Genomic DNA, 27,490 nt, shown 5'->3' with positions numbered 1-27,490 from the left:
AGCAGTTGAAATTATGAAGGAAAAATAAGAAAAAGTGGTTCCTCACAGCTGCTCACCAATGGACACAAAATGGAGGTTTGGAAATGAATATGGAGCATAACAATTTCCCACTCAGAGGTTATTGTAAATGTGAGGTGGATAGATTGAAAACATGTTGATAATAGTGCAGTGCTACAATGCACCACAAGCACTCATATACTGATGGCAGAAGAACAGCAAGAAAGATGCAATAGAAGAGTTCTAGAAAAAGCACAGGCAGAAATTGTGTGTGGGGGGGTACAGATTAGCTAGTGCTTTGTGTGGAGTGTGCAGAATCCATGTGCTACAGCATGGGGTAGGGACTATCATACGAATTGGTTCCTGATTCATAGAAGGACGCCCACACCCAGTACTGGGAGAGCCCTGAACATTTAACCTGATCTTCAGTGTTTCAAATCCTTCTGGAAGCTTTTCTCTAGAAGCCTCTATAAAAAGGAAAAGTGCCACCCATCTCTTGTGTGGTTCCCCTCCATTTCAGTAGGGATTTCCCTGAGTGTGCCTTACTTGCCAATTGGAACAGAATAGCAAGGTTGAATATTTTTACAATCTTCAGGTAAAATGGTATATTCTGGTATCTCCATTTTTGTGGAATGTGTTGATTCTATTGCTTCACTTGAGCCACAGTGCACCAGCAACCAATAAGGAGCGTTTAAGACCCGTCCCTGATGTCTTAAGACCACGAATGGCCTGGTTTGTATCATTAGCCCCCTTTAAAAACCCTTAGTCTGTGACATCACAATGCTGTGGGTGTGACCTCACTGTTTCTAAGGAGACATGCACACAATGGAGATGAACAGTTGCTTCAAGTCAGACTAATTTCTTTGTCCAGAGGCTGAGCAGCATTCCTGCTATCCAGAATGATTAGTGGTCAATCATCTTCCATTTCTATTCCTCCAGGGAAACCTTTCATCAGTAAATCCACCTCTGTTTCTTCAGAGAAGATGGGTCGTCTCCCCCTGGGGGTTGTTTCTCCCTATGTAAAAACTAGCTCTGGTGGGTGTATGGACCCCATGAAATTCTACTGTACCAGCTATGGCACAGCTTATGGTAAGGACATCTTTGATAAGGGAAGGGATTTATCTTATCTGTTGCTAGTTTGGTCATATCAAACAAAGGAAAGGGTTAACCATGCAAAAGGATGGTAGGCTGTTCAGGCATAACCCCAATCCCTGGTTTGGTGTTGCAAGAATGAGATTCAAGCTCCCATCATGTGCCACATTTAGTAACTTTTGATCCTTGATTGTTGGGAACCCATGCAAAATAAATTGAAAACTTTTGTTAAAAAAACCAGAAGCCTTTTTATTAGGAATTATAGGTACTGACATTCCAAAGGAACAGAAGACTTTTAATGTATGTGACAACAGCAGCACAGATGCTACTAGCCCACAGATGGAAAGAAGAAAGAGTTCCTACCAGAGAGGACTAGCAAACTAAGCTGTGAGACTCTGCTGAAATGGCAAAACTGACCGGGAAACTCAGAGACCAAAAGACAAGAAATCCAAGAAAGAATGGGAAAAGTTTATAATTTATTTAGGAGACCACTGTAAGCAGATGAAAACATTAGCAGGATTTTAACCCCACTTGTAATGTAACAAATATTATGAACAATATGGATAGATATAAGACATAAGACTATGAAATAATATGCAGTTGGGATTTTTGACATTAGGACCCATGGAGGGGATGGCAGGAAGTCGCAAGATTCAGAGAAATCTCTTTTTATGGATATGTATTTGGCATTGTAATTAATTTGCATTCGTAAAATCAAATAAAAATGATTTCAAAAAAATAAATTAAGTAGCAGACTACAATGAACTGAAATGCAAGGCTTGTCTGATCCTGGTTTTCAAGCAAGCACAAACCATAGGTTGCCTGTTTGGATGAAAAGTTTGCTGCAAGCATTGGAAGGTACTACCGTAACTGTGGCTGTGTGCAAGCAAGAAGCCCTTTAGAGTGTTGCATCTTAATGCACCCAGAACAAACAACTCAGTTCTAAACATGTTTGCTCAGGGAGCCACTGAGCTCAATGGGGTTTTCTAGGCAGTTTGCTTATGCTGCTGCATCCCATGCATCTCAAGAATTGTTTGGAGTGCAATTCACCTGAGATATAACTTTTCTACCAGGCATAGCTATGCAGAGGTTGCGTTCTTTATTTCAAAGTGCTTTGTCCCTGCCTGGTTGCCAAGCTGCTTGCCTTCTGTTATAGGCAGTGTCTGCAGTGCTGTAATCTCCTACTTTAACTCAGCTGGAAACAGTGAAACATGCAGAGGTGTAGCGAGGGCGGGGCATAGGGGGCGGGGCGCCCTGTGTTCCAGGGGAGGGGGGGTGACACTTGGGCCAGCCCCACCCTGCCCCGCAAACCTGCTCGGCGGCCTGCAAGCAAGCCACAGAGTGAGGCCGCTGCACCCCGCGGCCTGCCCGGGGCCCGCCCGCCAGCACCGCTATGGGGCATAAGGCTGAGCGCGAGCGGCGGGTGTAAGGCCGTGCTGCTTTTCACGCGTGGCAGCCCCACGAGCCACTGATGCACATTCCGTCCAGACGTTGCGTCGTGACGTCACAACGCAACGTCACAACGCCCCGCCCCCAGGGGGTGCCTCCGTTCACTGCCCCGGGTAGTGAGGAGGCTTCTTCCACGCCTGGAAACATGCCCCTGTTGAAAAAAGAAGCATCACTTGAGTCGGGCCCATCCATGTTCCACTATTGCTGCTGCTTCCTACTACATCAGCATCATGCCCCAATTTGACAACACTGTAGATATGCATGCGCTAGGTACACATGTAACAGGGATGCCTCGAGTTAGACACATATCATGTAAGAACCCCTTACCACAGCCAGGGCTGAGGTACCTGTGCCCTTCAGATGATGTTGGGCTCCTATCAGCTCCAGTTTGCATGGTCAATATTTAGGGATCATGGGAGTTGTAGTCCAGCAAGGTCTGGAGAGCCACCAGTTACCCAGCCCCAATTTGAAGCTTAGATATTATCATAGGCCAAAGCACCAAAGGTTACAAGAATGTTATTGGAGAAGCCCCACCCCTTCCCACCTTCTAACCAGCATGAAGCTTCCATCAATTCCATCCTCCAGAATTGATTCTTGCAGTGGCTTTTGCAGAGAGAGAAATGGCAGTGAGGCCCCCTCCATCAGCTTGGCTTGCACCAATTTCCATTTGCCTTTTTTCCTACCAGAGTAGCTTCCATCTGGAGCCATCATACCTGGTGCATTAGGGGGAAAGGTGAGGACCCCTTTATCAGCCTAGCTGAGACAAACTACCATTTGGCTCCTGACCTCCTGGAACAGCCGCTATTTGCAGCTGCTCCAAAGGGATCTCTCTTGATTTGGTTGGGGTCAACTGCCATGTAGCTCCTCCGCTCCTCTGCTGTAGTGATCATCTCACCTGAACATTATGTAACACCTTGCTCCAAACAGGCAAGAGGTTTTTTTTTGTTTATTCGTTTAGTCGTGTCCGACTCTTCATGACCCCATGTACTCAAATTTGCTTGGTTTTCCTTTCCCTTCCCCATCTCTCTTTCCTTCTGTGTCATGATAATTAGGAAAAAAAAAATGTCCATTAGCACCTTACAGACCAACTAAGTTTGTTCTGGTGCATGCACACAAAAGCTTATACCAGAACAAATTTAGCTGATCTATAAGGTGCTACTGGACAATCCCCCCCCCTGCATCAGACCAATATGGCTACCTACCTGAATCGACAATTAGATAGTTATTATTTTATATTGTAAACTGTATTGAGTGTGCAGTGGGAAACCAGTGCTTTATAAATGCAGTAAGTAAGTGAATATATAAATAGGCAATACAAATCTGCCATTGTCTCCCTTTCCTTTGCCAGGTCAAGCAGGGTTTCGTCCTCGGACTAGCATCCACTCTGGAGCAGGATATAAAACCAATTACCGTCCCGTTGTCCACTACAAGCCAAGCCTAGACAAATTAGATAATCCAACTGTGGGGTAGGTATTGGTCGTATACTCTGTGGAAATTAACTGGAATGGTTCAGAACAGGGAAACTGTCTTGTGGTTTGCATACCACCCAACCCGCTGCCCTCCAGATGTTTTGGGCTCCAGCTCTTACCACCCTTGATGATTGGCTGTGCTGGCTCTGGCAGGTGGGAGCTGTAGCCCAGAGCATTTTGGGGGGTACCAGATTGGGGAAAGCTGTGAAACATAATCACATCCTCACAATGCTCATGTCACCTCTGAGTCAGTGACATGCTTGCATTTGCTTTACTTGTGCTCCCTCAAAGCACAATAACAAAGTCTATGGCAAGGCAATTTGCATTTGGCACTTCACCATAGTATCCATAATGAATGCAGTGTGGGTGACGGGAAGGGCCAAAGACAGTGATCTTTTGGGATGCCTGGACTAATGCCTCATTTTAGGAGATAGAAAGCATGGCTGTCTTTAGAGCACAATTCTAACATGCCTAAACATAACCTGATTAAAATTCAGTGTCTCTCTTAAGTTCAGATGCTGTGTATGTCTCTCATGCTTACTCTTTTCTCCAAAACCAGGAAGCTCCTTCAGGACAATTATGAGTCGACAACAACCAAGCACTTCCAGCCTCTTGAGCTCCCAGATGGGAAATATCCTCTTCCCTGGAGTGTGTACCAGCCAGGGAGTGGGTATGTCCGAGAAAAACCTCTTTCTTTCCCCACCACTAAAGAGGTAAGTACAGTATCCCAAACCTAGGATTTGCCTCTGTGTTGTGGATTGTTGTGCTATTGAACATGCTTGTAATGTACCAAAACTATCACCTAGTGCCATTAATAATGGCTTGGGCTGTTTCTTCAGTTCAGGAAGGCTGGAGCTTGGAGCTTCAGCAATGAGGCTGCTCAAAGTCTGACATCCACCTAGCAAGTGGCAAGGCCTTGATCCGAGCAGCTTCTCCGTCCTTCTGAGTCAGCTCTCCAAGAGCCTGCATCCTGGGTCATTGCTTTTTCTCTTAAAGGGGCCATGTGCCTGATAGTTACCATAACTGATAATGCATACATGAATCACCTGTGTTGTAAATTTCAATCCGATACATCTAGCACAAAACTGTGGCAGTGCATGTGTGGGGGACAAAATCTGAGCATTTAGCAGTCATTCCATTCCCAGGTTTCTCTATATATATCCATGAGATCTAAGAGAATCTACTGTGATGCAGGGCAAAACACAAAAGCCAGGATGCATAAACTGATGTGATCTGGCAAGTGTATATGAGGATTCAAAATGAAGAGAGCTTCAGAAATACAAGATGTGAAGAGGAGTCACATTTTTGATGGTACAAGAAGCCAGAAAGAAGTTAGTAGGTGCAGTGCAATCCCATAAATGCTGGTGTTCAGAATTAAGTCACACTCCGTTCAGTTTAAATATGCTTACTAGCCCCATTAAACACAGTAGAACTTGCTCCTGAGTAAATGCCCATAAAATTGTGCTGTAATGTGATACATTTATAGATAAAGGCACCACGTAAGTAAGTTAAGGTTTGGAATATGGATGGTTATGGGGCAGGAGTAAATAATGTACATTAGTATTAATGATCCATTCATAGCCTTTAAGAGTCAGAGTGGACATTCCTGAGTCACATATGAGGCTTGCTACATAGACTAGTAATCATGGGTGAAACTTGATAGCCTAGGGTTTTGTTGAGACAGATTAGTGGGGTTTTCAGAAGCCTATATATTGTTTACCTACCAGAATATGCTTTTACTAGACATATCAGTAAAATAATGTCCAGTTGGCAGTTCTGCACCTAAAGGACTGGGACTCATTAATGAATTGTTCTAATTAAGAGCAGGATGGAGCTAAGGAGAGCTGATGATGATGTATGTGTGTGTGTGTGTGCATGCCAATATGATTGTGACCTAGATTATATACCAAGTGGAACATGTTGTAGTAGAAAAGAGGCATATGAACAAGGATCGCTTCTTTTTAAACCCAGACACTGTGTTGAGAACAGTTTGGCTATGTGAGGGATTGAGACTTGGGAAGTGTGCAGTAGGACTGAGCCCTAGTATTTGCCAAACCCGGTTCCTGTATAATTTCAGAATTGCTTTACAGTTGTGTGAATACTAAAAGCAAAGTGTCTCTCTTTTGATTTGCCTTCTATATTGTGAGCTTTCAGAAAACAAAACAAAACACTGTAATATGTTTTTCAAAGCATCCACTGCCACAGGAAAAATTAAAACCTTTATTCTGTTGGAAACACATAAGCTGAAATTCTCATTATTTTGTTTGGAGTGTATAGGAAAAAGAAGAAATGAATGAGATATGGGAGTATGAAGCCTTGTAGCTTCACTGACTGACCTCATTGACTTCCTAATGTTTTAATTAGAGCTGTGATCAAGGGCTCAGTCATGAAGATGATGACTCCCTACCACTTCTGAGAAGGGGACAGATACAAGATGTTATATATGCATTTTCCTGCTCTCTTTTGACTGTTCTTTCCCCTCCCTTCTCAACCCTGAACAGCATCACTTCAGTTCTGGTATTTGTGGTATTCATATCCGGTACTTAACTTTCCAAGTTGCAAGCTGGGCTTCATTTTGCAGGTCAAGAAAGTCCATTTTGACACAGCGGACCAGGGAGCCCAAGCTATAACAGGGTTGGAGCCTAAACATACCCCTGACCTGCACAAGTTGTATGGAAGAGGTTCTGTCGATGCGGAACATGCCAGACATGTGAGTCAACTGCTGGTTCAATGGGCCCTTCCTCATTGGACTGTAGCTTAGGCAGTACCTGATCACAGAAGAGGTATAAAGGGGAGTTTTCATTAGAACTCAGGGCCAGCTAATGAAGCAGAAGGTCTGGCTTCTTCACACAGTGCGTAAGCTATTGAACTTGCTCCTACTGTATAAGATATAGCGATGACTGCCAAATTGGACAGCCTCAAAAGATTAGAAAAAAACCATGGAGGATAAGGCTGTCAATGGCTGCTACCAGTCCTGATGGCTATGTACTACCTCACTTATCAGAGACAGTATGCCTCTTAATACCAGTTGCTGGGAATCACAAATAGAGAGAGTGCTGTTGCACTCAGGTCCTGGTGATGGGCTTCTCATAAGCATCTGGTTGGCAAGTGTGGAAACCAGGGTCCTAGGTTTGGCTCTTATATCCACCACCAGATGCAGTAAAATAAAAAGGAGAGTTTCCACTTTATGCATGACTTTCCCTGCTCGTGTCCTCATAATCCGCAATGGGGGGAAAATATTTTTTAAATTGTGGTTGCACTGCTGCTCACAGCAAACCTGTTGAAAACCAATATTTTAGCATACAGTGAAAGTATTGGCAGGAAAAGCTTGACTTTCCTGGGTTACTGCAAAACCAAGTACCTTTCCAAATAGGAACTGATCTGATTTTATCCCCATAGTCCCCATTTTCACTCCTGATCTAAAGCTTGATTCACATATGCCTGTCTCCTTGCTTGATGACTTGTACCAGAAGGTGTGAATTGCCTCTATAGAAAAGTATTGTCTGTGGTGATGTGAGCTAATAGGAAAGCTCCAGCTGCAGTCTTTGAAGGTTGTTTCATACCTACAAGTCATCACTCAACATTTCAATCATTGAGCTATGAACAAGTGTGATGTCATCCTAAGGTGGTATGTATGGGAGAGGGGGGGGAAGTGTGACAGAATAAAATGCAGTCCTAGAATAGCGAATTGACAAGGGATGGTATAGCACACTGGTCCTTTACCTGGTGGGTCGGGACCCATTCATGGGTCATGGCCTGATTAAAAGTGGGTCTTAACAGGAGCACTGCTACCATGCAAACATATGTTAGAAATTTAAGAAATGGGTCCCCAAATGCAAGTTTGGATTAAAAGTGGGTCCTGGGTACTGAAAAGGTTGAAGATACCTGGCATATTGGTTAACATGTTAGAATTTGGCTGGTTAAACCTGGGTTCACATCCCTGATCAGCCACACAGCATGACTTCAATCTGACACACAGTTACCTGCAGTAAGCTCCATTGAACTCAGTAATTCTTATACTGGATGCATAGGTTGAATTTAGGGGTGTTTTGCTGCCTGAAGGGAAACAGGAAGGTGCCACCCTATCACTGAAACCTCCCCTGCCAAAGCCTCCCTTAGGTTGTGCAGTGGTGCCCACAACGCATCAGAGATGGTGGTGGGTTCCGATGAGATCTTGTGGCGCTCTTGCGGGATATTGCAGACTGCATGAAGTTGATTTTTGTGAGATTGCACAAGATCTTGTCGCTGCTGCTGTCGCTGCCATCACCGCTACACTAGTGGCAGTGGCAGGATGGGTGGGGCACTAGCCCCGTTCAACTTGTAAATGCAACCTTTAGTTTTTAATTAGAAATGCAACCCCCCCCCAAACACACATACACACACACACAAAAACCACTTGCTATTCAAACTGCTAGGGCAGCACAGGAACCCCACCAAAGAAAAGTCTCTCCTTGATTATTTTCCTTATCCTCTGACTTCTCCAATGCTAATCTGTCACAAATGGTAGTAAAGCTTGAAAGCCTTGTTATCACCTCGTTTACTAGTCAGAGCAAGAAGGATTGTGTCAATTACCCGGGTACTTCATTGGCTGAAAGAGGCTGGGAAGTTTTGTACCCCCAGTTTCCCTACATCACTGCTTAAAATGTAGAAATTGGCATATGGGGGGCAGAATAGACCACGTGGAGGGAAATGGCGCTACAGGAAGACACGGGAAGAATATGAGATTATTCCAATTGTGCCTGCTTAGTCTTAGTTACAGTAGTGTATGGGGAGCAGGGGGTTGTGCCAAATGCTTCCCAGAAAACCTGGGCTTTGAGGAAGGGTTTGCAGGAGGTGAGAGAGGTGGGAGTTCCAGGCATAAGGATAAATGATAAAGTCATGGGAGAGAGCAAGATAACTTCAGAAAGCTGAGAACTGTAACCCCGGGAATAATTGGTCTGCCTTTAAACAGAGAAGTAGGATGGATGTGGAACAGTGCATTGGAAACCCTACTGGCAGGGCAAGTAGGAGACTCCATCTGGAGCATTTGGTCTTACTCTCCACTGCTGTTTGCATATTTGTAGGGACCTCACTACATGTCCACAGAGTACAACTCAAAGTACCGCTTCAACATTCCAGGACAACCAGGTAATTGTTCTTCATAGCTGACAGAGCTCCATCCTCTTGCACAGTATTGATACTCCGCTCATAAGAAAGGAAGCTGTCTGCTTATTGATAGCAATCAACCTGCCAATATCGTGGTCAGGCATCATGGGAGTTGTCATTAAACAACATTTGGAGGGCCAAAGGTTCCCCACCATTGGTTTAGAAGGGGGTATTAAGGCAGCCAGACATCACTTTTCAAAGTGATAAATGCTCCTTGTCTTTCTTATGTGACATTTTTCAGGGATGTAATGACGGGTGAGTTATGCCCATGACTAAGCACACATGTATCATCTAAGTAAACAATACACTTACCTGGGGCCCTCCAGATGCCATCAGACTACAATTCACATCGGTCTGACTTTTGGCTATTCTGTCTGGGACTGATGGGAGTTGGAGTCTAACAACTGGAGGGCTACAGGTTCTTCATCCTTGCTCTAAGGATACTTGAAGTCCATGGTTCTGTTAAGAAGCCACTTGTGTTTGTTCAGTCTAGATGTTTGATTTTGTATCCAGGCACAGTATGGTTTTCAAAAGATAGGCAGTCTTTAAACAAAAAGGGAACACGAGAAACAGATTCAGTTTGATTCAAAGAAGCTGGTCACCATCTACTAGAAAATTAAGTGTCCTTAGATCTGCATTAAATTGTTACTTTACTATTAGAAATAGACCATATATAATATAGAACAACTTTCACAAAGGTAGCATCCTGAGATATATTCTTGTCCAGTTTTCTTATTCTGTATTTATGTAATGCTTCAATATGTCATTTTCATCTCCATGTTCTGTGAATTTAAAATTCTCTTAAATCCATATTTAGGAAGTTAAAGTAGTAGTCTGGACTAGATCCAAATCACAAATAACTCCCAGCTGAATTCTTTTTTTAAAAAAGGCTGCACATATCAATATTGCCACCCACAGTCTTTAGAAATTTTTAGATTAAAATGTAAATTGGGGTTTTTGTTTTTTGCCTTTTTTCTAAAAATGTTCCTGTGGGGATGTTGACATTTAAGTCATCTTCTGCAATTTGGGGGGGTGGAGGTTAGAGATTTTATAATGGAAGTGTAACTTGGAATTCTTGGGACAGCTTGTCACATTTCATGTGCAAGATATAAATGCACAAATCACTCTCATGTCTGAAAATAAATTCACATTGAAGGTGGCAGTGAAAAATCGATGCAGCTCTCTGAAAGAATGTTTCTGTACACTTCAGATTTTTGCTTTGGAATTTTGCAGTTCAGAGTCCTTCTTTCTAGTCTGTTGCAGATTTTCATTTTTGTAACAGCTGTGCTGAATCTGACCAAAGCCCTTTCCATTCCAGCACAGCCTACTAGATACCACTGGGAAGCTCACAGCCAGAACATAGAATCACAGAACTGCAGAGCTGGAAGGGACTCCAACCCCTGCAATGCAGGAATCTTTTGCCCAACATGGGGCTCAAATCCACAACCTTGCCCAACTGGCTGAACTAACATGAGTAGCACTCTCCCATTTGTGATCCCCAGTAACTGGTATTCAGCGCCATACTGCCTCTGATATTGGACAAAATATAGGCATCACCATATTTTCTATAGTGGTCACCATCACTTGCTACATTAGATTACTTCATAATACAGTGGTACCTCAGGTTATAGACGCTTCAGGTTACAGGCGCTTCAGGTTACATACTCTGCTAACCCAGAAATAACGCTTCAGGTTAAGAACTTTGCTTCAGGATAAGAACAGAAATCGTGCTCTGGCGGCGCAGCGGCATCGGGAGGCCCCATTAGCTAAAGTGGTGCTTCAGGTTAAGAACAGTTTCAGGTTAAGAACGGACCTCTGGAACAAATTAAGTTCTTAACCCGAGGTACCACTGTGTAGGTATGTGCATTTTAGAGAAAAGAGTGAGGCTGAAATTGTAACCCCACTAACCCGGGAGTAAGCCCCACTGAATTCTGAGTATTGTGAGATTACTGTATGTATTGAGTCATTATAAACTGCGGAGGATAAGACTCTCAACAGATGATAAGGCTCTCAGTGGTTACTATATTCACGAAGGCTATATATTACCTCCAGGAGCAAAGGAAGTGTGTCTCTGAATGGCAGCCACTAGGGAACAGCAGGAGGAAGCTATTTCCCTCCTGTCCTGTTTGTGAGCTTTCCAGAGGTATCAGGTTGGCTGCTGTGAGAAACAGATGCTGGACTAGATGGGCCTTGAGGTTGATTTAGCAGGGCTGCCACTCTCACAGAAATGCTGCAACTGCCCACCAACCACTATGAAATTCGCCACTGATGCTCCCACGGTACCCATGGATGAAAGGCATCAGTCAACATGCAGCTTGCCTTTCATGCATGGGCAGTGTGGGCATGTCATTGGCAAATGTCATAGTGATTGGTGGGTAATAATCAGTGCTATTTTTGTAGAGAAAGAGGGGCTGGAACTCACCATGAACGCCTCCCTTGTTCTCTTAGAATGGCAATGGTGTCCCACCTGAGAGTGCTGGAACTCAGTTCCTGTGAGTTTCAGCTGGAAAAAACCCTGGTAATAATGATAATGATAATAATTGATCCTACCCTGCCCATCCCACAGTGTTTGTTCTTTTAATATTTTATTTTCATCTTTTAAACAATATTCTTATACAGTCACATCAGTTTCAATTTCTATGCTTCTGGGATTACTTAGAATTGGACTCCCCCCCCCACTTTCCCCCTATTTTTTTTGGGGGGGGAGCATCTAATTAAATTTTTCCAATCCATTTTATCTCCTTTTTTACCTTAAATCATGTTACATTATAAGTGTTATAACAATCCTGCTAACTTTTTAAAGTATCTACAGTTGTCTTTAAGATATTCTATATATTTTTCCCATTAACTTTTTTTATCATCTTGGTGTCTGATCTTCACGGTCATCCTTGCCATTTCAGCGTAGTCCATCAACAGTGTTGCTGGGGTGGGGGGAGTGGCTGCCAAAATTGCTATATTAGCATTTCTTTCTAATGCTTGGACTTTAGAAAACTGCAGTCAACATACAGTGACAGCAGGGACATCACTGAACCCAGTCCACCCGCTTTGCCACACATAATGTGCAAGGCTCTCTGCATAGTGGGCTGAAAGTAATTCACAGCCACAGTAAATCTTCAGCCACATTTGGTAGGGCTCCCTCAGATAGGATCAGATCTTCTAGCACAGCCAGCACAGTGCACAGCCCTTTAGACATGGGTAAAACACAAGATTACACAATGGGAAATTGCCCCTTCAGTCACAAACAACACTTGGTCACCTCCATTAGCCCAGCGATTACAGTATTGGCATGTAGAACCTGTGAATGACTGACACCCGCCCTCAACTTGCTTCCAGTATCAGGGATTCCACTCAGCTTTTATGCAACAAGTTCTATTGCATGGATGTTATGCATAAGCTTTATGCACGGGAAAGGAATAGTTGTGGCCACATGGGCAAGGAAAAACAGACACTACAAGAAGAAGAGCGGGAATGTATGTGGTGCAGTAGTCTGGCTGGTAGCACAGTCGGAAAGTGCAATATAATGCAGGGAAAGGAGATGTGAGTTGTTCTCTGGAGAGATGGAATTGCTAAATATGTTTCTGCAGGTCAGAGTGTGGAATTATTAGTTTGACACACCTTTTTATGCTTGGTGCTAAATATCAGGGGTAAGATACAGCTCTCACCTTTTCACCACTTATCTTACCCATGCCCTCTGCCTCCCTCAGCCAACAGTTTGCTGTCTAATTTTTGTACTGTTGTGTCACCACTGCTATTCACAGAAGTCTTCTGCCTTCTTTTTCAGTGTGCTCCTTTTCCTCATGTTATCACTTCACCTCTCTCTCTCCCATGCAGATTTCCTGCAGAAGAAAACAATTGGAGCCAAAGAAGAGACTGGTTTTACTGAAGGCTGCCTGGCTAACCCCATTATAGACAAACCTCAGGTTTCTCCAGTAAACTCTGTATATGCTGCTGTTCTCGCTGAGGGTCACATTAAGCATTAACTTGCAGAGCCCAGTGGAATATGGTGCTCCTTCTCTAGTCAAATTGCTTGTTAGTTTGAACAGTGGATCGATCTCTCCTGACCCCTGGGCTCCTCACTATGAAATTTGCCCGCACGAGAAGTAGCGATGGGTGCAAACGTGGATGGCTTTAAAAGGCTAGGCAAATTCACAGAGGATGGGGCTATAAGTGACTATTAACCACAACTTCGTTCTACCTCCACTGTTGGGGGCAGTATGGCTCTGAATGGCTGTTGATGGAAATCACTGGTGGGAAGAGTGCTGTTGCACTCATGTCCTCTTTGTGAGCTCCCCACAGGCACCTGGTTGGCCACTGTGAGAACAGGATGTCCTACTAGATGAGCTGTTGACCTGATCCAGCAGGGCTCTTCATATATTCATATGATGTGATAGTGCCTATTCTTATGTAGCCAAAAAGGCACCAAGCACATACCAAAAAGAGGTACTAGCAGGCTTGGAAGAACATCCAGGTTTTCCAGAAACCTAAAGCACCAAGAAGACTGAGCGTGCTCAGTGGGCATGGAATGCTTGATGTTGAGGGTGGGAGAAATGGAATGAAGTGTCCTGGAAAAGGGGATCACTGGCTAGTAAGAACCTGGAACAAGAGCATTATACCCTGCAATATTTTGTTACAGGTTCCACTTTTCCTGTACCGGAGTCTTGGTCTGTGGGTACTTTGTTGGTCTGTGGGTACTTTGTTTTTAAGTGAGGTCAAAGGCAAAAGCAAATCTAGTTTCTGTGTACATTTAGCCACAAATGTTCAAGTGCAGCCCATGGGTCCTTGCAGTTTCACTATAGCAGGAATATGATTCCATGCAATTAAGGACAAAATACCACTAGTTCAACCCTTCCCAACCTGGTGCCTTCCAGATGCTTTGGATAAAAACTCCTACCGGTCCCATCCAGCACAGTATCTTGGAAGGCTAAACTAGTTGCTCCTAAGACAGGCTTGCCTGCTCCCAAGTAGAAGCTGTAATGGAACCGGTACTTCCTCTTGTCTACTTTCCTCTTTATGAGTCTCAGTACTTGTCTTCTGCTTTGCAGTGCAGCGCTCCAGGAGTCAGCATTACCAAGACAGATTATCTGCCATCTTCCTTTCCACATGTAAGGAGACCATTTGTGCCATTCTTCCCTTTCTGCATTATCCTTTCTTGGCTGTTTGCATGTGATGTACTCACTGCTAATATGTCCCCCTCCCCCCCGACAGGGTGATGAGTTCCTACCAGTCCTGTCAAAGGGTTCTGAGAGGGGATCTGGATTCAGTCGGCAGAATCTTGGTCGTACCCCAGTAAGTGACACTCCCTTGTCACCAGAATACCTGTCCTGCTTCCTTTAGTACATTCCCTCTGCCAACTGCTTTCCCTACTTACACCATCTCCCTTCACTGCTCTCTCTAGAAGTCTCTGTCACTCTTTCCCTGCCAGCCCTCTTATTTCCTTTTATCTACATTTTCATGTCTCTTTGCCTGCCATGGCCTATTTTTCTATCTGCCTTTGTTCTTTAGGCCCTTTTCTTGCTTTCTCTGGGATTTGTCTTCCACCGCCAGACTCCACAAACAGAAGCCTCCCCCGAGTCTCTGCTTGTTCCTCTTACTACCATCCGTGAGCTATCTTACTCACAGACTATCTTCCTCATTTTGATCCCAGTCTTCCTTGTTGCCCCCCTTTCTTCAGTAACTCCTACAACCTGTGGTGGCTGGGGCCTCTTGGGACTGGTGGGGAGGAAGGCCAGGAGGCCAACAGTAGGTGGTAGTCAAGAGCCAATGACAGGCAGGCTGAGACAAAGGAGGAAGAAGCTGACAGTCACAGCCGCCCCATGGGCTGATTGTGAGAAGGCAGGCAAGGTTGGTGGGGCCCTAATGGACCAGCCTCCACTGCCCACAATGGCTCCTTCACTCATGACCTTCAATCTCCACAGACGGTTCAACCAGATGTAGAGGCACCAGGTCCCCTGAGCCATTCTCAGTTCCAAGGGCTTCAGCATCAACCTCAGACACAGAACAATCTTCTAGGTCGGGAACAAGTGGGTCACAAGGTATGCCTGAACTACAGTCTCAAGGCCTTACGTCTTCATAATCTGTTGGGCACTTTGCTCTGCTATTATGGTACTAGACCCTTACTCTTTTCATGGACCTCTCTATGCAGGAACCAACAGGATTCAGCCTCAATAACCTTAAATATGTGACACCTGCACATGATCCAGATCAGCCCAACAGATTCCTGACTAGCTATAACTCCAAGTAAGTTTGACACTGGTTGGCCACCTGTGTTGGGAGAAGTAACATTCCCAGGCTATGTCTTGTTGTTAAGGTACCATTCTCCTATCTGCATTAAAGCCTTGCAGGTCCTTTATCCTTCAGGTATTTTTCATGCAGGGGCTTTAGAGAATGCATTGTGGGAGTACTGGGACAGCAAAGGTTTGTGCAGCTGTTGGGTCTACTGTTTGTATGGTGTGTACTGAAACAATTATTTGTAGAAGTGCATTGTTTGCAGGATATATACACACACACCTGGTTTTGTTTGAGAGAGAAGGGAGGCAGCAGGTGAGTTCAACTACATGTGGAATAATTCATCCTTTCTCTCAATCAGGTTTTATGAAAACATTCCAAAGGGAGTAGATAGGGAAGGCTGGACACGAGGAGGGATCCAGCCACAGCAGCCTGGTGGTTTTGCTACTAATAACCATGCCACTGACTTAGGCACTGACCCCAATGCCACAGAGACCTTGAGGACTATCCATCCTCATGTTGGCAGGTAACCTTGGATTTGTTGTAGCTATTCTTCTCTGACCTTCCTTTACTGTATGATTCCTCTTTCAGTCCTCTCTGTTTTCCCCAACTGACCTTTCTTTTGTAACTCTTTCCCCTCCTACATTTCAGGACAATTACAACAGTTGATCCATTCTATCGTGATTCTCCCCATGACCGCCGCTTTGCTGCTCTCCATCAGACGACTGTGCCCAACTAAGTAAGTGACATAACCCATTGTATCATTGGACAGTAGGCTGGCAGTATCAAGCATCTGAGAGGTACCTGCAGAGTCAAAAGGGCAATATTGTGTGTTATGCTTTGTTTTTATTTGATTTGGCCACTGTTTGGAAACTGGAGTCTAGAGCTTCTCAGGTTTAATCAAACTAGACGGCCTTTTTATTGGGCACTCATTCTGATTTGTTTGCAGGGAGATTAGTAAACATTGACTATTTAATGAGCATTCACTCTGGTGTTCATGGAGAGGTTAGATGACATTGCATCCAAGCAACTGTTATCCCAGTTTCCAGAACATTTTCCCTCATCACTTTTCATATTGCAAAATGTCTGATCTTTTGGGGAAGCAGGTTTCTTGTGCAAGACCTCCCAATCAACTATAAGCATGCAATCTGAATTTTCTGGTATATGATTGGAACCCACCTGAAAATAGTGACAGACTGGAAACACTTACGGTTTTACGGATGAATTCCAGGAATACATACAGACAACTCCAGCACTTTTTTCTTCTCTGAAAAGTAAAATTTCATAGAACCAGCTGCACTTTTTTCATACGCAGAAATGTCCTGGGAATTTGCCATGGGTTAATTTTACTGGGGAAGTCCAATGCGGACATTTTTCACTTCCATTCTCTTTGCCTTTCAACATTAACCTTCCATCCTGTTAAGGCTATTTATTCAACAAAATTGGTATACTGCTTGATTGTAACTAAAACCTCTATGCCGTACACACACACATCCAACATTAAAGCTTAGACTGTTAGTGATTGATTTTAGTCTTTCTGCCTCTTTACAGCCTCAGTTCCAAACTGGACCCCACACTGATATCTTTGGGCCTCAGAACAAAATCCCACATGCTAAGGAAGGAGCAACAGTGATAGCGCTGTCACATCATTCATATTTTACTGTTAAAGGTTGTATAGTTTTAAATAAATTCAAACAATATATTGCTGGTATGTTTAATGGAACTGGCACAGTATCTAAATGGATAGATAAATGGATATATCTCTGGAAGCAGAGATGGATATGACTTTCCTGAAGAGTCTGGTGAAGATTGAAGAAACAGAAGGGTTGGGGTGGAATGATCACAGTGAGGCCTCATGTGCAGGTGCCAGATGTAAGGCAGGTCAAAACAGATGGATGCTCTGAACTAGGAACCACATTTATTCTTCAACTTCCAAACTTCTCAGCACTTGTCTGTTTATATGGTATAAATATTCCACTAATACAGTGGGTGGGTGAATGTTGTGACCTTGAAACACAATGTCTTGTGTTGCAAAAGCACAAACATCTCCTTCATATACACCTAGGACATCTTTCTGTTGCACTCTTCCAACAACCCTGCTATGTGTACACTGGATTTCTTCAGTTCCCAACAACTATAGTGTAATAAAGGTTGTGTGTCACTCTACTGAGACTGCAAGCGGACTCATTTAATGCCGTATCTGGTACAATGTCCCCATACCAGTACCACTAGCATGTTGTTCTCAGCATGCTAGTTAATATTTGCCTTGTGGCAGCAAATATATTTTATCTTTCTGATCGTGGTATAGAGTTAGAAACACACACACACACACACACACACACACACACACAGAACACAGAAACAGTAGGATCTTTTGTCCCCTGCAGGGTGTGATATAACATCATATAGTAAGGGTTCCCATATGTCCTTGTACTGTGAAACACAAATTCACCCACCTACATAGCTAGTAGGATACGGCTTCCTTCATGCATTGTGCAATAAACATTCACACAGTTGGGCAGTATTGTATGGTGTGAAGTAGTGGGAGGTGCATGCAGAGCTGGAATTCCCTGTATCCTGTAATTGTGTGACCCACATGAAAAGCGTATTTCTCCTGTGGCCAGAAATAGTAAAGACAAAAAACACACACACACACTACCCCCCCCCCCCCCGTTACATGAATGCAGTCTCCCTTCCCCTTTTCAGCATGGAACTGACACCTTGATTTCTCTTTTCCTTCAGGTGCAATGCACACCATTTCAGCTCTGGTTCTCAGTTTTCTGCCCAGTATTAATAAGGAGTCACAGTGTACTGCTTTCCTTTTTCCATTTCTCACATTTCTCTCTGTGGATGAGTTTTCACTCCTAGTCAATGTTTCATGAGCTGGAGGCATAGGCTGCTCCAGCACTGAAAAGAAATACTTCTCTCAAATGTACCACACACGTTGCAGCTTTATGCTCAGCGTAATGATATCTGGCATCAGATCAGTTTCTCATTGTGCCTTGGAATGTGACATCATGTCTGATCTCTTCTTCAAACTAGGAGGAAACTGAGATGGTTCTGCCACATACACACCTCAGCATGTTGTTGTCCTAGGACCTAGATAGAACTCCCCTTGAACTTAGTTGGTGCGTGGAATGCATTTGTTGCTTGATAATGAAAGAGTTTAATGCAAGCTAAGATGATTCAAAAATGGGGCAAAAGGAATGGCCGGTTTTTGCATGTGTGTATAAAGAGTTAAAGAGCTAGCATGACTATAGCTTTTAGGACAGCTTTTTGGGATGGGAAAAGCAGTAAAAAAAGCAACTTAATTTAAATCCTTAGTTCATTAAGGGTACTATCGGGTTCTCTCTGTGGCCTCATGGTGTGACTGTAATATTGCAAGCAAAGGTTTTCATTAGCCTGATGCCTCTGAGTGCCAATAAAATGTTTCCTTACTTTAAGTGTTTGCTCCAAAACTTTCTCCCAGCCACCCATAGTTTAACTTCTTTGAAATTTTTAGATTGTTATCTGATGCCACCTCTTTCCTTTCCTAGTGAAGCTATGCGGTGCTAACTCCATTAACACCATTTGATCATTTCTGGGCTTGGGTTTTGTTTTGCTTTCAACTTCATCCTCTCATTTGTCAGCTAGCACATGACTAGAAGAGTCCTGAATGCGAGGATCATCTCCTCCCTCTTTCATAACTCTGACATCTTCATCTTTGTGTACACCTTGCAGAACTGCACTCTCTTCTAGGCTGTTCTCTTACATATCTAATGTGCTGCCTGAGCCTCTCTCTGCTCCCTCCCTCCCACTGAATATCTGTGTTTATATTTCCCCAGATGGATTAGTTGCATTTTCTGAAGATAGGCAGCCCATGCTGTTTCTTGTCTTGACCTTTCAGTGAGCAGGGGGTTCTTGTCCCCAATTGTGTTTTGTTCTACACACTTGTGGGTGGATGGGGAGGAGTGTCTTCCACATTTGTAGAAGCCTATATAACATATGCTGCTACTGCTGCTGCTGGTGTGTATACGTGTGTGTGTGTGTGTGTGTGTGCAAGGGGGAGGGGCAGAGATGCAGATCTGGACACACTGGGCCAAAAGGGTTCCCCATCACACTGTATATGGTGTACTGGATGACAATGGTGGCAATTTCCTGAAAAATGAGCTACTGCTTCATGGTTAGCTATACACAGGAAATATAGAAGTTGCCTTACACTTGGTCCATCTTCTAGCTCAATAGTGTCTACACGGACTGGTGGCAGCTCTCCATGGTTGCAGGTAGAAGTATCTCCCAGCCTCACCTGGAGATGCTGGCAATTTAACCTGGGATCCTTGTCACTTAGCGATGGCCTCTACCATACTAGAGGGAAATCTAAAATGGGTATGAATATATGGATCAGATCTGCAACATCAGCTGGTAACTATGTCTGCAGAAGGCAGACAAGTCTACATATAGCTAGCTCTGGGAAAAGAATCCCCATCACCTTTACAACCATCTGGAGTGAGAATAATTCAGAACGAGTGTCACTCATGACGATGGATATAGATATAGATGACTGAGGGGGAGTTGGTACTGAAATAACAAGCCTACCAATGGGGATACATTAATCATGAGGAATAGGGTAGTACTGATCTGACTGTGTGCTAAGCAAACTCTGTGTCTAGAACTCTGAGGTTCTGATGTGCCTGCAAATAAAGTTAATGGAAAAACTGCTCATTTTTATGGGAGCTAGACCAGGATCTGAGCCTTATTTTTCTCATCCTCTGAATGTGCACTTATCATAAATGTTAGCCTCTATTTTATGGATGGGATTTGTAATTTATGCATTTTAGGCAGGTGCAGGAATTCTTTTCTACACAATGTGGCTATGGACACATATTTACTCCTATAACTCATGTTTTAAACATCCTCTTTGAGTGTTTCTGTATAGGGCAGAAGGCTGATTTAGGGTGTAGATTCTGGGTGCTTTGCTAGTTTATGCACCAGATTAGAAACCAGTGAAATGTAAGGGAGCAAATCTATATTATTATTTTGAAGAGTCTATGCATACGGATTGTTTTCACAGTTCTATGTGGAAACTTAGAAATTTGAAGTCACCAAGATTCCTGAAGCAAGTTCCCCTAACTTAAAACAGCCAGTCTTCGGCTTTCTGAATGTAAATGTTTACCTCTTGGTTCACAGACTTACTTCTGTGTGTTAACTGAATGAAATCTAGTGTTTTCTATACTAAACACTGATTTTATATAACCAGAGGCCAGAGTCTTCATACAACTGTTGTACCTTTTAATGGTTTGCCTCCTAACCTGATACTGTATTTGTTGCACTGACTTCCAGCAGCAGATGCGATGAAATGACGTAATATGACAATCAGTGCCAAATGCGCACAAGAAGTCTGTGTGGATTCGCTTTTTATAGATTGTTGAAGTACTCAAAAAGCTACTTTTGCCAGCAGTGCCTTAAAAACCAGCTCATGCGGAGTTCTGCATCTACTCTTGTGGCTTTTGCACCACAACTTTGGCACATGGCACCATTGCTGCAAATCACTGCAGGCTGTGGGTACCATCGAGCAAGCAGTTGTGACAATGGGCCCTCAGTTTCTCAGCTGTAAAATGTGGAGAGCAATCCTTCAGTTGTTACAAGGATCAAGCTCTTTAAAAAATAATGTCTGATAAGTCTGCTTACTCAAAAGTAAGCCTCAGTGGACACAATGGGGCTTGCTCCCATGTGGCTGGGTGCTGTTAAGTTTCCAACCAACAGATGCTACCATGCAGTAGTAACACTTGTGTGTGCCTTCTCTCTATTCTCTGGGGTGTAGGAAATTTGTGGCAGCAGTATTACTGGGAAGCCTTTTCGTTTTGCAGTGTGGACTTTGGGTGCTGAGGGGAAATCGACCGTCATCCTCACTGTGGTTGTTGCTGCTTCCCACTCCCGCCCTTTTGCAGCCCCTCGTCACATGGGCGTAGCCAGGGGGAAGCAGCTGCAGCTGAAAATAAAAATACCAATTGCATCGCAGATAACTCGGTTCCCCCCACTAACATAAAGCCTGCTCCCCCTAATAAATCATGGCTACACCCATGCCTCGTCTTCTATCACCCGGGACACTCCTTCTGGGCTTCTGTACCTCCGGGCGCCACACGCACCTCGGCCGGGGGCGGGCGGGGGCAAATCTTCTCCACGTCCCTGCATCTCCTAGTCGCGGGTGGGGGAACGGGGCGGGGGTCGAAGCAACGACCAACCTGCACCTGTTGAATTGCCACCTGTTAGCGCAGCAGTTTAAAGGGGCGGGAGCCACGTGTGAGGCAGTGCTGCCTATGGCGGTGCTGCCTATGGCGGAGCCGAGTGGGGCTTGTAGGGCGTGGAGAGGAGGGAGCCGAAGGGGGCGTGTAGCCGGGACGAGGCTGCCGCTGCTGCGGGCGGGCGAGCGAGGGGCGGGGCCGGCCACCCCGGCAGCCGTTAAAGGAGCCCTCGCGCGAACGCCTCCCTCCTCCCCTTCGAAGATGGGGCCACGAGGCGTGGCTTCTCACAACCCCCCCCCCGCTCTCCGCCCCTCAGCCCTCACAGCTCAGCAACTCCTCCACTCTTTGCAAGGGGGGCGGCGGCGGCGGCGAACGAGAGCGTAGTCCCGCCCCGTCCGAGGCTTCGGGCTCTGTCATAGGCGGGCGATCCCGCGTGGGGGTTTCCATGGCGACGAGTCGCTAGGCGCCGGGCTCGTGTGTGTGGGAGCCGAGCTCAGACCTAGCAGGGAGCCCCGGAGCGAGAAGCCGGGAGGGCCGAGGTCAGCGCCTGTCTGGACGGACGCGCGACGGGGCCACGCGAGCGGGATCCCTGCTGTGGGCTGGAGTGGCTGCTCGGTCCCTGTTGCCCTCGAGGAGGAAAAGGTGGGCTGCCAGAAGCAGGCGGCAAGCAAGCAAGCAGCTCTGAAGCGGGAGTTTCGTCCGCCCCACGCGCCAAGAAGCTCCTCTCCCGCGCTCGAGGTCCCAGGAGCGCAGGGGGCCACCACCAGACTCCGGAGGAGGCCCAGCTCCTCGGACAGGGAAGCTGTTGTGAGGGAGGAGGAGCAGCAGGAGGTGGTGGCTGCATCAGTTCCAGCCCTGGCAGGGGGAACCATCATCCAGCGAGCCCTGGTCCTAACCCCAGCAGGCCAGCCTGGTGGTGGGCAGGGACCCCGGTGGTTGCCATGTCTCCTTGGAGCCCACCAGGCAGAGGTGGTGGCCTTAGTCCTGCTGGCAGCAGCCTGCCTTGGCTATGAGGATGGGCAGTGGTGGGTCCTCGGGGAGGGAGGAGCGGCTGCCATCAGCTGCCGAAGAGCAGCTGAGTGGCGGGGATCAGATGCTGGAGCTCTCGGGGCGCTACTTGAAGAAACTGCCCTTGCCAGTCTGTGCCCTGGGCACCCTGCAGAAGCTGTACATCAGTGGCACGGGGATAACGGAGCTGCCTGAGGAGATTGATGGGCTGCAGGAGCTGCGTATCCTGGCCCTGGACTTCAACAAGCTGGAGGAAGTGCCCGAGGCCCTGTGTCGCCTTCCCAACCTGACCCGCCTCTATCTGGGCAGCAACCGCCTCTTTGGGCTTCCCGCAGAATTCTGCCAGCTCACCACTCTCCGTTGCCTGTGGATCGAGAGCAACTACTTGTACCACTTCCCTCGGGTTTTGCTTCAGATGCCTTGGCTGCAGTCCCTGCAGATGGGAGACAACCGGCTCAAAACACTGCCCAACAGCCTGCCACGCATGAGGGGACTTCGTGGTCTCTGGCTGTATGGGAACCGCTTTGAGGAGTTCCCCAAGTCTTTGCTCCGCATGACGCAGCTTCACATCCTTGACCTTGACCGCAACAAGCTGACTGAATTCCCTGACCTGAGCCACCTGCGGAGGCTTCGGCTCTTCTCCTACGACCACAATCCAGTGGAAGCACCACCCAACGTGGCTGACACAGTCCTGGTAGTAGGAGAAGGGGCTCAGGAGTTTCTGGAGGCTAGGGAGGAACGTCTCCAGGCCCTTCGGGAGCAGGAAGAAGAAGAAGAGCAGGAGGAGAACGAGTCTGAAGTTCTGCAGGCCCAGATGAAAAATGACTCCTCCATGTTGGATGATGGAGAGGGAAGTTACTCTGCCCAGGAATGTTCCCCAGAGGAGACATGAAAGGCTACAACAATTAACATGGCTGCTGCTGTAAAAATAAAAATCTGATGGATGTTGGTAGGCTTTTGGTTCTACTGCTTGACAGGGTATTAGGAGCTGGGCATGCACTAGGCTCAGGAGGAGCCACCATCTCTGAGGCAGGTTGATAGGACCTTGGTGATCCCTTGTAAAGAACACACGGCAGCAACTCATCAGAAGGCTTGCTGTCTTTTTTTCTATGTGGAGCCGTGCTTTGACCCTAGCCCATATAGCTGTAATGCACTATGGGTAACTTGTAAGCACCCTACCGAGTCCTAGGACACAAGGGATGGGAATAGGAGGTACTGTATAGGAAAAATTATTCTCATGATGGATTATTTCCTTGCATCAAATCTTTGAAATGCTAGTCCTTTTGACCCTTGCTCAAGACATGGGTAATGGTGACATCCTGGTGGAAAAGTACAACCTGCCTCTCTCTGGGCAGTAACCACCTCCTTGGGCTTCCTGCAAAATTCTGCCAGCCGAAGACTTGAAGTGACTTTCCTGTGCTGCTCTGAGAGTCTGGTGTATCTTTGGGCGACTCCTTTCTGGTTGTCTGGTATGCTACAATGAGTCTCGACAAGTCAGGATAAAGCCATCTTGTTCTGTCCCCCTTCCTACCTATTCTTACCCACCTTGAACTCTGAGCCCTGGAGGGCTACAGAGTTGAGTGTGTGAATGTAACATCTTCTTTCATCCCAGGATTTTTTATCCTACTACTGGAATTAGACTTGGAGAGAGAAATGTCCTTTGGACTGCTCCGTCCAGCTGTCAGGTTTGAGAAGAAGCTCATGCGAAAGCTTTGTTTGTGCAGAGAGCTCCCGGTCCAGGAAAGAGCTTTGCCTCCAGTCTTTGTATGGTGGGAAAGGAGCCTTGTGCCTTGCCCTGCTGCTTTTCCTGACTTTTTATTCCCTTAAAAGGGCACAGAAGCAAAACTGGTATGACCTGGGCCACCGCAGACTTCTTGTGGGTCTTGGGTGGATGGGTGGCAGCCACAGGACTTTCCCCCCATCTCGGAAGGTGGCAGGTTCATTCTTGTGGGGGCTGTCGGGCTAGATTTGTATTAAATCTAAGCAATAAAAGCATGTCTAAGAAGGGAGTAAGAAAGGAGGAATGTGGGGAGGGGGGCACAAATTCTCAGGGAGGTTGCTCCAAAAGCAGGAGACCAAAGCTCTTGGGCGGCATCAGGGGCTATTTTTAAAGAGTATTGTAAACAAAATTATAACACCTGGTAAAAGGAAGCAAGGTTCTCAGGCATTCATGTTGAGATATATATGTATATAAACTTCTTTTTCCTCTGCCTGTTTCAGCACTCCACTCTTTTTTTGCACTTCTTTCTGTCTTCCTGATATCTCTTTGCTTCTGACCCCCTCCCGCTGTTCTCCTCCCCTCCATTGCTCTCCACTGTTTTTTTCCTTCCTCTCTCCTCCAGCACACACCTCTTCTTCAGCTGTGTTCAGTCCCTCTCTGGACCAATTCCACTATGTTCAGCCTCAATCTTGATATCTCTGTTGGCATGGCATGGCTATCCAAGCACTGCCAAAGTTAACATCTTTGTCTTGGAATGAATTTCAAAGAAGCAATGGGTGTTTATGCTATGCTTCTAATTTTATTACAGTTTATTTCTCTTCCATTGGCTGACTGCCACAAAACATTGTGCTACTTATGCCATCTCTTTTCTTTTCCCTATGTACCGCCCCCACATCCAGTTTTGAAGTTTCTGATGGAGTGGGGGAAGGATTCCTCTTCTGTGGAATGTTGTGCAAAGAGACTGAATGCAAAATATCAGTGCCACTTTGGGGTTGGTTTCAGAGAGGTGATTCATACAAAATGTTTTCACACTCTATTAGTTCAGCCACATGATCATCCTAACCCCCCATCTTTAAATAAGTCTGTTACCCTAGATCTGTGTTTACACACCTGGGAACGTCATGTGCAGTTTCCACCTGACAGCTAATGGGGTGTTGTTTACAATTGAACTCCACTGAACTACTGGCAATTATTGTCAGAATCCACTTCCATTTTTAGCACCGTACAGTTAACTGCAGCATGCTGATTGTGTGAATAGGCTTCTGCCTGAACTCTTGGTTTGCATATTGTCCTGACGAACTGCAGAGTTGGCAGGAACCAGTTTGAGCTTTATGCATTCTATTCCAATTAGGTCGGTGTTTCCTAAACTTTTTTGTTTCTCATTAAGAGTCTCAGCAGTTGTCTTGTTTTTATTGGGGTAACACCTTTGATTATTCTCGCTGAGAAATAATTACTAACAAGCCTGCAGTGCTGAATTGCCCCCATCACAACATCTGATGGGAAGTGTTTGTGTGGCACAGATGACTTTTGAGAATGAAAGGCCCTGTTGTTAGCTTGATTTTAATTTTATGTCCTTTTAGCTAATACTTTTCCTTTCTAGGATGTTATACAGTATTCTAAAAGTCTTGAAATAAGTCCTTAATGGCATATGTCACACATCTCTTTTGGTATTAAGGACAGTCCACCTTTGACATCCTTGGGAGCCAAGCCATAAGGGCTATGGGAAGGTGCAATGGGGAAAGGTGCAACAGCTTTACCAATAATGTGGTGTGGCCCATATAGTGAAGAACAACTGAGTATTTATAGTACAATGAAATGGCAAGAAAGGGATGATATTCTGATGACTAAATGTTATTGGGGTTTATTTGTATGCTTGGTTACATCCATACTAGTTTTATTTAAAGTTGCTGAAGTATTGCCTTTCTGAAATTAGCTGGAAACAGAATTAAAGTGGTAATTACACCTGGTACTAACTATAGCACTATATTAATTGCAATGCCCATCCCTATCGTGACGTCCCAAATATCTAAGATATTTACTCTGAAGTAAGTCCTATTATGCAAAGATCCCATGCAACTTTAATTAGAAGCTTCCACGTTGTAGTTTAAATCTCCAGTTGCTTTCTGTTTTTTTATGAGCCTTGGCTTTGCTGATGAATGACTCCTTAATCAGTCAGTGCCTTTCCTCCAACAGGCTTGGGGACTTTAATTTCTATTTTCCTTCTTTCTTTCTTTCTTTCTTTCTTTCTTTCTTTCTTTCTTTCTTTCTGAAATAGAGCTGTTTTGCAATTAAAAAAGTAAAAGAAATATTAAGGGGAGGAAAACAGTATTTAAAATGCCCACTGGTGGGGAGCAGGAACTGATTTAATTAAAGGGCAAATGAATCAATAATGCCCAGACCATATTGAACAGTAAGCAATTAGAGGCAAAAGCTGCAAGGAAGAAGTTTCTAATTAAAAGCACAATGGTGTGAGAAGTCTCAATAGAGCTGTGCTTGCTGAAAGAGAAAACTAGTGTTAAGTTCTTTTATTATCCTTTTCTAAATGAAGAGAATCGTCACAAATCAGGTCTGGAGGAAACAGACAACACAAGAGAAGTAGAATGCATCATCTGGATCATTGGTAAAAAGTGAATGAATGAATAATGGCAGTTCCAGACTTAATAGCTAGTGTGCACTTGAGGCACTTAAAAATATTAAACCCTTTAATCCAAGTACAGTTTTTGAAACTATTGTTGCTTACTGTCCCAGGCCACTCAAAGCCAAGTGAAATCAAAATGTTTTACACTGCTTTGAGAGGATACTTGCTCAGACTCCCTTAAGTCTTCAGGGGTGTTCCAGAGACAAAGGGCAGCCACTAAGAACACCTCTCTGTGAGTGCTGTGAATGTTAAACTTGGGAGGGTGCTTCCAAATATTATTGGAGCTTACAATGAAGTAGAGGGATGGAGGCCGTTGGTCAGGTATGTTTGGCCCAGTTTGTTTAGGGCTTCATAAATACCAACACATTAACAGTGTGGTCCTATACATGCCTACCTAGAAATAAGCCCCACTTGAATTCAGTGGAACTTACTCCCTGGAAAGTGTATATAGGACTGCAGCCTAAATTTAGCCTGTAAGGCAGTAAAGAGCCAGTGCTGATGGTCTATCACAGGTGTCATATGCTTC

General features: G+C 45.1%; 2 protein-coding genes across 2 annotated transcripts; both read left to right on the top strand.

Moving 5' to 3' along the window:
* The first annotated feature begins 808 nt into the window (after window positions 1-808).
* On the top strand, window positions 809-17,079 carry PPP1R32 (protein phosphatase 1 regulatory subunit 32). The gene is made up of 14 exons (XM_033157144.1): window positions 809-1,086; window positions 3,887-4,004; window positions 4,567-4,720; window positions 6,589-6,717; window positions 9,071-9,134; window positions 12,984-13,072; window positions 14,195-14,254; window positions 14,358-14,430; window positions 14,893-14,920; window positions 15,085-15,184; window positions 15,295-15,389; window positions 15,739-15,903; window positions 16,029-16,116; window positions 16,929-17,079. Exons 1-13 carry the CDS (start codon window positions 897-899, stop codon window positions 16,114-16,116), a joined length of 1,353 nt encoding a protein of 450 aa, XP_033013035.1. The 5' UTR covers window positions 809-896; the 3' UTR covers window positions 16,929-17,079.
* A 4,874-nt stretch (window positions 17,080-21,953) lies between these two features.
* Window positions 21,954-24,816, top strand: LRRC10B (leucine rich repeat containing 10B). The gene has a single exon (XM_033157130.1). It carries the CDS (start codon window positions 22,608-22,610, stop codon window positions 23,496-23,498), a length of 891 nt encoding a protein of 296 aa, XP_033013021.1. The 5' UTR covers window positions 21,954-22,607; the 3' UTR covers window positions 23,499-24,816.
* The last annotated feature ends 2,674 nt before the right edge of the window (window positions 24,817-27,490 follow it).

Source organism: Lacerta agilis, chromosome 1 (assembly GCF_009819535.1).
Source record: "Lacerta agilis isolate rLacAgi1 chromosome 1, rLacAgi1.pri, whole genome shotgun sequence".
NCBI lineage: Eukaryota > Metazoa > Chordata > Lepidosauria > Squamata > Lacertidae > Lacerta > Lacerta agilis.
This window is presented reverse-complemented; position numbering and strand designations above follow the sequence as displayed.

Bases quoted from the DNA above. Each gene is read 5' to 3' on its own strand.
- PPP1R32 (XM_033157144.1), top strand. From the start codon at position 897: ATGATTAGTGGTCAATCATCTTCCATTTCTATTCCTCCAGGGAAACCT. The intron at 9,135-12,983 runs GTAATTGTTCTT...TCTCCCATGCAG, and splicing joins CAACATTCCAGGACAACCAG to ATTTCCTGCAGAAGAAAACA. The intron at 13,073-14,194 runs GTTTCTCCAGTA...TCTGCTTTGCAG, and splicing joins CCATTATAGACAAACCTCAG to TGCAGCGCTCCAGGAGTCAG.
- LRRC10B (XM_033157130.1), top strand. From the start codon at position 22,608: ATGAGGATGGGCAGTGGTGGGTCCTCGGGGAGGGAGGAGCGGCTGCCA.